Source organism: Eurypyga helias, unplaced genomic scaffold (genome assembly GCF_000690775.1).
Source record: "Eurypyga helias isolate BGI_N326 unplaced genomic scaffold, ASM69077v1 scaffold40672, whole genome shotgun sequence".
Taxonomy (NCBI): domain Eukaryota; kingdom Metazoa; phylum Chordata; class Aves; order Eurypygiformes; family Eurypygidae; genus Eurypyga; species Eurypyga helias.
Window position 1 is genome coordinate 2,254 of NW_010236075.1, and position 12,455 is coordinate 14,708.

The window sequence follows — 12,455 nt, forward strand, 5'->3', positions numbered from 1 at the left end:
TAGGTGTTGAATCCAGGCAGCCAGGGACAAGTTGCTGGATCAAGAGGAAGCCTGAAGGAGAGAGACTGCCATGAAATGACACAGGGATCACAAGGCAATCTGTGTAAAATAAATGCATGTATTCTTTCCTAGATATCTTTTGTAGCTATTGTCAAATTCAGAATACTCTGTTTTAGGCAGTTCATCATTCTAGTTTATGATCTAATAAAACTTACAGAGTTCTTAAATCCTTGTCAGTATTTTTGGTGGGACTGCTTTAAGAAACAGCATTGGCAAGCTCTTTCAAAAAAAACTCTGATCAGCATCCTGTCACAACTGAAAACACCACCAGGTGTAGAGCTGGAGTCACAGCTGGGCAGAGGACACTGCCTCTGAAACAGCTATCCCCATCACCTTTACTTGGGCTTGATGCTGAGGAAAAACTCTCCTTAAAGAAACACTGCAACCAGTAACACAGATTCACATAAACATGGGCGTTATCTGGATGTTGCACTCCTGCTGCTAAAGAACAAGTTTCATTCTCTTTTATGTGAAAGCACTAGAAGGTGTTTTAGTGTCATGTGAATCATGGCCAAATACCTCTGAAACATGCTAGGGAATACAGCTTTTCTTTGTAAAAAGATTTCATCACGGTGTATAGGATAGTACTGCCTATCTGTCAGACTTCAGTGACAGAAGGTGAGCTGTTACAAATGTTTTACTTATGCAGCACTTGACACTTTAATCAGAAACCATAGACTCAGAACGTCCTTGTTGAGGCACTGAGCTGCTGGAGAAGCCAAGTTGCACATACCCCAGCTCTCTCTCCACTCTGAAATATATCATGCAATCTACCGATTATGTAAGTTTTAATACTGGCAGCCCATCAGAAACTATTATGATTAAGAATGGAAGATTAGGTATTTTTACTGCCTTTATCATAACATTTTATACAAGAAAAGACACAGACGTTTGTGCACTCACCTGCATTCTTAGTCAGGCAGGCAAAAGCCAGTGCCAGTGTAGAAGCAGGGTAACTGAGGCATTAGTGGGATGTTCAGATCACTGGTGGGTCCTGCCTCTACCATCCCTAGTGAGTCTAAAGCAACTCATGCCAGAGGTGGTCATGTACAGAGGCAGTCTACTGTGCTAAGGCCGTTGCTATACTACAAATGGAAAGACCCAGGAGCACTTTAAACCATGGACTCTCCACTTGTCTGCAATGACAGCTGGTCCAAGTACGTAACCTACTGCTCTGCTCCTGTGCAGGGCAACTCACATCTACAGACTTGACTCCTAGTGCATGGAGTACAGATGATACCTGGAGAGTAAGGTCCATAAAAAAGATTAACTAGAACATGAAGATATCAAACCATCAGGTAACTACACACCAAATGAATTCTGTGTAGAAAAGTGACATTACTAGTTTTCAGCAATCTATGCAGTTTATAGGTTTCCTGTCAGAAAAATACTTATAATTCAATAAGTATATAAATCAGATAAGTCTGTGGTGCTTATAAGTCTTTATATGGCAAGATTCTACACACAAATATTTTGTGGTGTACATTTTTCAAATCAGACTTAATAGATCCTAGGTTAAGAGAGTCATGAAAGGAATTAGGCACTAGAAGAGAGATTTGGACAGAATTTCTGTATAAAAATCTGTGACTTGTACTTAACCCCTCACTCAGATATTTAGAACATATAAATGCTTTCATTTTTGGCAGTAACACTTAGACTCTTTGTGGAGTTAGCCTAAAGTTCGTGAGGCATATAAAACATAGGTTTTCTGAAATCACACATGCGATTTATAGTGTACAGGCAAAGGCAGCTTTAGTCCAACAAACCCATGTTATTGTCATTGTTGTCCTTGCTCATTGCTGTAGTGTCTGAGCCCCTAGTGTCTATTTCAGCTACTTATTTCCTTACCATCTCTCACAAAAAGCAGTGCAACTTTCCTCAGTAGTTTTAAGCATAAAGAGAAAACGTGGTACATAGCAAAAATATTTACAACACCAAAGAAGACAAGGAAGAGTTTCACAAATAGCCTGCTATCTGTTGTTTCATGGACAGCAAGGTGCTTTAAAAAACTTAATAGAAAACCAATTTTCTTTCTTCCTTTCTTGTAAAAAAACCTCTTTATAAAAGATTTAGCGAAGATCAGGCATGTACCTTGGAGAAGGGCAGGAACTGTACCACCCATTTCATGTCAGTCTTAAAAAAACCCAACCACAAAGCCCCCCAAAGTCAACTGTAGAGTAAGCATAGTGTTGTCTCTGAAGCAACTGTATTTCTATCAAAGGAGTTTGTTCTGGTTTTTGTAAAAATTTAATACATATTTCTGGAAATCATTAACCTGCTAGACATGAGTCTAGTTCAGTGACAATGATCAGTAAAAATTGATCATCCTGGCAAATATATTTTTAAATCTTAGCAAGTATCTGTCACACTGCTTCACGCACTTACAACTTCAACACTCGCCTTATGGTTTTTGGTGGGTTAATTCAGATCTCACATTCAATTTACGGTAGTTTAATTATATGCACTTTGATGGAGTTAAATCTAGCTTGCATAACCTAAAATAAACCTGATTAGAACAAACCCAGTGACTATTTCCTCTTTATAGCAACAGAGCTATCTTTTAATCTATGATTGAAATAATCATGCATGACAAGTGATTACTCTTTGACAAGCAATATGCTTTCTCTAGCACAAAAATAGATTTCAAAAAAGCATAATGGCGTAATAAAGTAAATTTGAATCATCTAGTTTTTAATCATTATGAGTTATACACCCACACAGCCTGTTCTGTTTCAGCTCTGACAATTACATACAATCAAACTACAATTTAAGAACCTCTATAGAAGTAAAAGATAGTGTTTATTAACATGAATGAGGAATACATAATAAAAACATAAGCAGCTTAACAATATGTAATCAAAGTACAGTACAGTAAATATATTGAAAAGGTGTAGTACACTGAAGGCTTTCATTCACAGGTGAATAATAGTTTACTTCACATTTCCGTATAAATCAAAGTTGCATTCTTTCAGGGATGACTTCCACACCCAGAGCCTTTACTGACTGTTTCTTTCTTTTCTTCTTGATTCTTATTAATCCTCTATCACCCTTTTTTTTACCGAATCCTAAAGGTAAAAACGAAGAAAGTAAGATTAGATGCTGTATGACTATCACATCCAAAATTATCAGAAATGAGACAAGTATTGTTTTCAGGAAATATTCTTTAAAAAAGAAAAAAGAACATTGTCTTACCTAAAGTCTTCATATGCCTGACCAATGCCAAGTTGTCTTATTTCTATTCTTGTACACTGTATTTTATTGTCCATCCTCCTTTCGCTAGCTCTGCCTCTCTTCTGATTTCCATTTTCACTTTTCTAAGACTTACAACTATTACATTTTATCAGGCCAATACTGACTACCCAAAGTTGCAAGAACATTTCAGCCTGCAGAATAGTTACCTCTTGTGATGGTTTGTAGCAGTATCACTACCCATACCTTTCTTGCAGATCCTCAAACAGGACTTTCTGGAGGTGAAATTATTTTCATTCCCACCACAACCACTGTAGCTAAATGGGCGACACCTTCCAGTTGAGTAGTTGTAGAAAAATCTTAACTCTTTGGCTCTACAAAGTCCTCTGTCCATAGGGGTCATGCACAACGAAGGGATAGGGGGTGGTTCTAGAAATGCCAAGAAGAACAAGATTAAAGACAATACGACAGTTTATCAGTTTTCTGTTATATTGATGTTATATATGAGGTTTGAAGCTCACAGAACTTTGAATCTTATATGAAATCTACTGGCAAATTTAATATTGCCCTCCTGAAAATCCAGGGTACTTCACATAAACATGTCTTTTTACGTTTACAAAAAATACCACAGTAAACGTTATTCTCTCCTTGAGTTCCAAAAGCCAGCAAAAGTTTACCTGAAAGTAAGGTTTGTTTCCTATATATTTACTAATAAAATTGCCATTTCTATGATAGGAAATAGTATTCATATTTTGTTAGAGAAGTTTCAAGTGAAGTATTTGCAGAAAGTGAAGTGAAATAAATTAAACTTGGACAGCTTTATTGATAATAGTGAAGTGAATTTTCCTAATTACTGTTATGCATTCTGAAATCAAATAGAAGGTAAAAGTACATCATATTTCCAATATAAGATTCAATACCTTAACATTGGGGTCGTCCTATGAATACAGGAACCTCAAGTTAAGTAACAGAAGTTGGTCTATTGGAAAACACTGAGCAATTATCTAGAAATAGCTTGTAACTCACAGAAAAAGGATTGAACCTGAAGTAGTAGTGCACAATGTGACAGAGATACTGGTGCTTTTGTGCTGCTGTTTGGTTTTTACCATTCTAAGGAGTAGGAGATGATGGTTTTTTTCTTCAGTGTTGCTGCAAGTGAGAGTATGAAAACACTGCAAGATGAACCTGAGATTTCCGAAGTAGCTGGACGCTGGGGACAAGGTTCAAGAAGCAAATCCGTGCCAGAATTCCCAAACCTGGAGAAACTCCATCATTTATCACCCTGGAGTGACTCACATACAAAATCAGAACTGATACGATTGCTGCACAGGGTGCCAGGAACTGAATGGCAGCCATTATATCAGCAGTCACGAGAGACCCAAAGGAGCACCTTTTTCCTTCAAGAAGCTGCACAATTGATATCGCCGAGATCTGAGCGCACAAGTGGAAATGTCAAGCTAGTCAGATGGTCTTTGTGAAAATACAAAGCCAGGTACAGAGGAAAAACTAAGTAAAAGTTTTAGGCAATAATCTGGGTTACAATGGAGCTGAAGTCATCTTCTAGTCACAAAAGCGGGAAGCAGGTGAGCTGCTGAAAGCAACAAGTTGTGAATTAACTTGAGCAATTCAGGAGGCTGACAAGAAAATATCCGCAAAGAACATGCTACATCTTACTTGTCTTACACTCATTACACATGCTGAAAAAGGTTCATCTGCCAAGTATAATAGCTGAACTGCCGTAGTGAATAAGTGTGAAAAATTGCTGAGAAAGAAACAGAATGGTGATTTATGAAAAGCTAAGATAGCAAAATGAAATTAGTAATATATCCGAAGCTGTGTTAGCAACACCATACTATTCATAAAGGATCCTGAAATGCAAAAACAATCATGAGTTAGTTTTTCAAGGCAGTTAAGTTAGTTTCAGGTTATAAAATGAGCACTACCTAATTTCTTTTTATAACTGGGGCTTTATTGTAAGAGTAATGTCCACTCTGGGTACAGAGTAAGAGCCCGCAATGTGATACAATTTATATTAAATCTACTGTGTCATTTTTAATGAAGATGGTAGTTAAATTAACTAATTCAATGCTTTTGGTACTGTTCTGAGAACTCTTGTGCCTAGAACTAATTTAGCCTCTCTCTAGCTGGAGGGGATCTTAGCTTTCAAAACATAAGCTCAGCAACATTGGAAAAAAATGCTTACCTATTTTTAACCTGATAATTTCTAAGCCTAAAAAAAACCCAAACAAAGCAGAAAGGCTTGCCAGTGATGAAAGGGACAAACAGCATAGATTTGTTAATTCTAAAACAGAATTTAAGTAGATATTTTGTAACATAAATTACTTATCTGGCATGCCGGCATTTCCAGAGAGACTCCGGTGTCCCCTCGTGAAGGAGTTGTTAAGACTGTAAGCTTTAGGGGATCCATGCAGGCAGTGACATGGTTACTGGTTAATAAGGATTACCTATGTTTGTATAATGCAACTGGCAGAGAGGCATCCAAATGCTATTAAGAAACACTCTTATACTCTTTCTAAAAATTATGTTGTTCTTGGTCTAGATCACGGCTAGACATTGCCCCAGATACCAAACACTATATTATTGTTCACCTTCAAACTATCTGCATATGCTTTACACTCACAGGAGCAACCAGCCCATGACAAAAACACCTTAATTTTACCATAAAGCAGCCATTAAAAAAAAAAATCGTAAAACAAACAGGATATGAAAATAAAAATGAAACTACTTATACTAATTTCCTGTCTGCTGAGGATCATAAAAATTATGAATTGATCTTTATATACTGATCACTAAAAGACCTGTTAACTTTAAGTTACTGTAAACATAAAATGTGTACTGTGTTATGCCCAGCCCATCATCTCTATGGGCAGGACAATTTATAAGTCCATGAGCCAGTATGTTAACACAGCCACTGGGAGCATTAAATCCAGGGAAGTTTTCTCTGGTCAGTCCCAGTTTCTAATGCTGTACTTATGTATATGACGCTACAGTAAGTTTAGATATTATGCCTGTTCCTGAGTGTTATCTCAAACATTTTGGTTTTACATCCTCATTTTTTCTGACCTGCTGAAATGTTGTATCTCCTGCTTTTTCTATGAAGGAAAAAAGAAAAAGAAAGAAATAAATCATGCAATCCACAAATCTATGCAGAGAGGAAGAGGTACACACTGAAAACAGTAAAAAAAAACCAAACCCAAAACCAACAACAAAAAACCCAAGCAAAAAAAACCAACCCAAAAGCAAAAAAGAAGGCAAAACATGTCCCACCATCAGATTTATTTTCCCGTATCTAGTTGTTCCAGGTTTATGAATTACAGATATCAACTTTACTGAAAGACTACTTGAGGCAGAAATACTGTTTCTTTTCCCCTCAATTTGGAAAAAAATGAGATTTTTTTACATCACATTTTAGCAATTATTTTTCACAGTGCCAGTAGCATGACTCATTACATTACATAAGTCATTATAAGTTAACATCGAGTGGATCATATGAACCTAAAAACTCATGTCATTAAATGTTTTCTAACTTTTTTGTACATGCAAGTACACGGCCCATCCTATGGCCTTTGATTCAATTTCTATGGAAATCAACTGGTTATTTACATGGTCAGCAACATGCCTTAAGACTCTAGCTTCACCCTCGCGTTCATCCTCTTCTGTTTACCCAAAATATATGATTTAAACAGGTTTTAAATAGCCAATCCAAGAACAAACTTGGATTTGCTATGCAAGTTTTTTTTGCCAACAACATGTGACTTAAGTTAGGTCATGAACAGGCATGGGAAAAAAGAATTTACAATTCATACAGGCAAAGGACAAATGAAAGCTTCCAAGGTGAGTTAGTCCAACATTTCCAAGGGTAAAGTTTTCTTCTGGAAAATGCTGATACAATGAAATACAAAGTGTTCCTCAGAAACACGCCAGTTCCACCAACAACTTTTGAAGGAAATTAGACTTTGGAACCCATGTCAAGGGGAGCTTGGGAACTGGAATACTGACTACTACCTCTGCAGGAGGTTCTTAAATGGGTTTCAGGCCTTACAACCACAAAATACAGTGTATATCTTTGTTATCTTTCTGTTACGTCTTTCTCTTGATGCAGATGTATGGGCTGTTTTTCTTTTGGTGAGAGAATAAGACTCAAAACTGCAATATTTCATATTTTGTTTCTGAAAAAAATAGCTAAACTAATTATATGAAATAAGCAGTAGATACAAAAGACCATTTTTCTTACCTATAAAAAACCCACTGTATCTTACCCTTCTCTGCTACCTAAATAATCTTTAGATGTGTATGGTTTAAGATTTACTTCATAAAATCCAGCCTTTTCTTGAATTCCAGCCTCATGCCCACCCCCGGTGTTAACAGACGACACGATCATACTTCAGACTTTCTGAAACATGTATATTCAGATAGAGACTCATATATATAAAAAAGTAATCCCAACCCTGCATTGCAACAATAATCATTATCCCTCAGGCTTAGCTGGGGTTGCGTGACAATGAATTGTTAATTCATCACGGTACAACAGAAGTCTGAAATGATCTTGGTGAGCTGGATGAGAAACAATGCTTAATGCATTCTCTTTTGCTAGACACAAGTGTGTGACATTTACGAAGCTTCAGATTTTTGATATATGCAGACTTCAATATCTCATTTCTGCTGGCAGCAAAGGGAAAATAAAGGAATCGTCAAGTAGACAAGCTATTACAAAAATGACGACTCATCTGCACTTGACAGTACTCTATAGATAAAAATCATTGCAGATCCATTACAGCAAATAGAACTGTATCAATTTATACCAGCAAAAGATATGGCCTTGACTTTGAGAAGTAAGAACAGGAGCTGCCTCTGTGTGTCATTCCATATTTGCGGAGTTAAAAATTGACTTTTGATCCTGCATCCCACTTAGAGCATAGCACTTGTAATTTCCTACCGTGGACCACATCCTATAATGTAAAAATGAGATGTTACATTCTTGGCTTAACTTCCTTTTAACTTTCCCAGAATAAAAGTTATTTTAGATCTTAAAGCAGTGTAAGACCAGAACAATCCTCACTTTCTGCAGAAAGTTCATTGCTGATAGATAGCACTATAAGTCTCATGTTTATACGCAGAAAAAAGAAAATTTGTTTTGTTTGGCCATAGAAGAATTTAATTTTCTGAAGATCAAGAACTTTGTTGAAAACCTATTAATTTGATATCACTACAGAATTCTACATAACACCAATAATATGTATTTTTCTTGAAGTCAAGATGAAATAGCATTTCAATTGTGAGGTAAGGTATTTTATAAGATAAAATTATTCGCAAGTTTTTTTAAATGGTGTTTATGTATTATGCACACACACACAAAAAAAAAAGATGATACACATCCAGGTCAATATACCTGCAAAATAGATGTTATGGTGGCAGACCAGCTACTTAGTCTGTGCTTGACAAGATAGGCATCAGCCAAACATTGAATCCTGACTTCAAATGCGCACAGCCAGGCACTTGTCCCTCACTGTACACCTTTAGTTTACATCTCTAACACTAGCAATAGCAAATGGATGTTCTCCACACCTCTGTGGAGAAATCAGCAGTCAGTTTTGGCCTTATCCTTTCTTCCCCGCTTCATGGGATTGCACAAAAGCACAGGGTAAGTACAGGCTGACAAACAGAATACCAGCAGGTAGCTACCTGGGGTAGGCTAGTGCAAGACAGACAAAGGCTACATAGTAGGGAAAAACTAGTGGGGTCCTTCAGACTTTCCACTGTAACACATTGGTCCTTCCAAGGACATGTTTATTAACTGATCCATCCAGCTACACTGACTCCACCCACCCTGGTTCCCCGACCCTTTCTTCCACCAACTTTTGAACCTTCTCTTTCTCTTACCCTTGCCTCTCCCTCCCAAAATCTGCTCTACCAGATAATTCAACTATTGCTGACGCAACCAAGAACACTTCAGTTTCCTCTGAGAAAACGTAGTGAAACATGCCCCTTTGCTTGTACAGATAATTTGTTTTGGAGATTTGAGGATTCATATTACAAGTAAAAACCTTCAGGGAACGTGTACGCTCTCATGTCCCTAGAATTTTTACCAGGACTTAAATAATTCAAATATTTTTCTGTGCAATAAGTTGCCAAAAGCTTTACTGTTTTATATTCAGTCATTTCAATATCAGAATGCACGGATGCTTTGCATGTGGTAAACAAACGATCCAACTGTCACAAACTTACCTCAACCCAACAGTGCATGTGGATCACAGTGCAGGCAAACGAACAAACAAAAAAATACAACACACATTCAAGCTTTATTAGACATACCATTCTAAGAAAAGAGCACAGGAATGTTATCCTACATGCCCATTATGTCTTACAGATCATACTAAATGCAACAGCTTAATGAATTTCTAAGCCATCACTCAATCCCCAAAAGTAGAAGTAAGTGTAAATGCAAAAAAACCCAACAGAAATACTTGGTAAGAATGCTCAGGCCTTTTCCAACTGTTTCGTGTTTCCTCTTGCATAACTGTGGATCATAAAAATGACATGCCTCAAATTCAAACCCTTTAAAGTGTGAGCAGTACCAGCAATCTATAGTGAACAGCCTCCAGCTGTAGAAACTGTTAAAACCTAGCCCTCTACAGTAAAGGTCCAGATTCTCATCTGCATTACCATACATAGTTCAAAAATACCTTGAAGCAGACACAAAATTATTTCATGCTCATTATGATTATTCTCAATCCAAGAACCAAGTTTAACATGGCTTTATTGAAAACAAAAAATTATTATAAATATATTCTGCCATATATCAAAATCCAAATATGTTCCATTTTTAACTGGTAAAAGGAGCTTTAAATCAGTTACCAATTAGGTCCCCCCAAGAAAATATTAATTTTTGGTCTTTAAATTTCTATATTTATCAGACTTTCAGGAAGTGTACACTTGCAGAAGAGGACAAGATGTGAGCGGTCTTACACTGTGATATTTGTGGAATATTTATTAGTAACAATATGTTTCTTTGCTTTGACCTTCTCTGTGTATGAAACGTTTTGACATCGATGCAAACCCATTCTTTAGTCTCAGGTATGTTGGAAAATGGGTGGAAATAGAAAATTAATCCAGAATATGTAAAAAAGACTAAGAGTTAAGAGCTGTAAAAGTGAATTCTTATTAAAAAAAAAATGGGGAACTGCTTGTGCTCATCCTTTGAGAATGTACTGTTCAGAGTGTTGTACTTCTCATTTGGAGCAGTTGGCAACAAGTTGACTAAAAGGAAAAAAAGGTGAAACAGTGACAGGTATGTAGACTCAGCAAAGCTCTGATTATGATTGGTACCCATTTGCCTTGCTCCATGCCAGTATTAATATCACTAAAAGGCAGTATTTCTTCGAATCCCAAAGGCATAGGAAACTGATGTGCTGAGGCAGCTTTGGGATGCTTCCATTTTCATCTTTAATTTTACTGATGTAAAGTTCAAATCAAACATAATTTTATAAGGTTATTTTTACATTACTAGTAGATATTCTGACTTTTGCAATTGTAAGACTTTGTCAAAATATGTATAACTGACAAGAAAATTAATATGAAGCTAGTTTTAATGTTACTGAATTCATTGTGCTTATGCATTTCAACTAACCTACATTCTTTCAAATAAAGGGGAAAATGAGTAGACAAGCCAAGTAGTGTCTGCATTAAAAAAGGGTAACTATAAACAACAAAAGCTAATTCTTACCAAAAATCCCAGGAAACTGGTTGGGTTCTTCCCCTAGGGAACTATTGTTCCCAGTGTTAGGATGCTCTTCATCTGGAACAGTTGACAATAAATTTGCTAAAATAAAAGGAAAACAATGAGGAAAACCCCACAAAACTCAATTGGTATCATGTTTCAACATCACTAGGGTAAAAACTTCCATCTATTTAAACCATGTCAATGGCCCCTAATCTTCTCTTTCCTCTTGGGTATTCATACAAATTTACATGGAGGTGCTATTTCAGATCAAAGTCAGGAAAAAAACCCACATTCTGCAACTTCTAGTCCGGAAGGTGAAAGTGGAATCAGAGCCCAGTAAGAAGTCCTTCAGCAAAGGTAGTAGAAAAGCACATGGATCAATATGTATATCTTTTTAAGAAGAACCATAGAGGTCCTTTCCTTTTCTAAATGTGAATAACATGAAGTTCCCCTTGCCAAAATGACAGATTATGAAACAGTCCTAGAAGAAGGCCCACTAGACAAGCAAGACAAAAGGGTCTGGAGGCTGTGGATGGGAAAAAGTATTTGTTCTATGAATAAAATGAAGTACTTTGTGCAGGGCAGGGGAGTTATGCAGGTTACTATATTCTGATATAGAAAATTCATAAGAACTAGTAGAATGAAGAAGTGGATGAATGACCCATGGCCAATCTGAATGGCTGCTGTGTAGCCTAAACTGCACAGTCAAATCCCTCAGAAGTGAGGGACAGGTTTCCCATGATTCTTTGGTGAGAAACTAGCAATGCAAATAAGGAAACAGTAAACCCAGAAAATCCTATATTGGCTTCTCTTTTCATTACAAGACTTAGTTTGAAAAGAGTATATCCAGATGTATGGGTTTAAAAATATATATTAATATATTATGATATCATAAAGCCAAGCAACTGGCAGACTTTAGATTACAGAAAAAGACTTAGGTGGCTGTAACCAGAATAGGACCATTTCTTCCTTCCCAGTCATTATAATCTCTATTACTGTAAAACTTCTGCCTTCTTCAATGTAGGTACCAATATTTTAATAACACATTGCAAACCAAAATTTTCCCAAATTTCTGTCCTAGAAAGTGGGTTTATAAACCTTTTCCCCAATGACAACTTTAATGGAGAAATGTGATACTTTAATGTCAAGGTACAGCCAGGATACAGCAGTCATTGAAGGATGAATCCCCTCTTCAGTTGAAATTGATGTTAACTTTAATTACTTCAGCTGTCTGTATTGCTTCTAACATTATTTTTCAGATTATAGATCACACAGTTTGTTTCAACTTAGATATATTAAATAGTATGCAGATTTCTGAAAACTAATCCAGTGTTCTTTCTTATAAAGAAATAATACATATTTTGCAGGGGGTTGTACAATTTACATATATGCAGGCATAAGAAAAGTAAGAAGTAGGAGTACTGCAATATGCATTAAAATTAATAGTACCTACCTTTTTTTAGTT

The 12,455-nt window shown here is 36.5% G+C and overlaps 1 protein-coding gene across 1 annotated transcript in view; it reads right to left on the reverse strand.

Moving 5' to 3' along the window:
• Positions 1-3,012: 3,012 nt before the first annotated feature.
• Positions 3,013-12,455, reverse strand: part of TFPI (tissue factor pathway inhibitor (lipoprotein-associated coagulation inhibitor)) — a 27,847-nt gene continuing 18,404 nt past the window's right edge. Inside the window, exons 5-8 of the mRNA XM_010146963.1 lie at positions 10,994-11,089; positions 10,436-10,527; positions 3,496-3,679; positions 3,013-3,125 (exon numbers count right to left, since the gene is read on the reverse strand). Coding sequence (XP_010145265.1) covers positions 3,013-3,125; positions 3,496-3,679; positions 10,436-10,527; positions 10,994-11,089 — 485 coding nt within the window. The remainder of the gene's footprint in view (positions 3,126-3,495; positions 3,680-10,435; positions 10,528-10,993; positions 11,090-12,455) is intronic.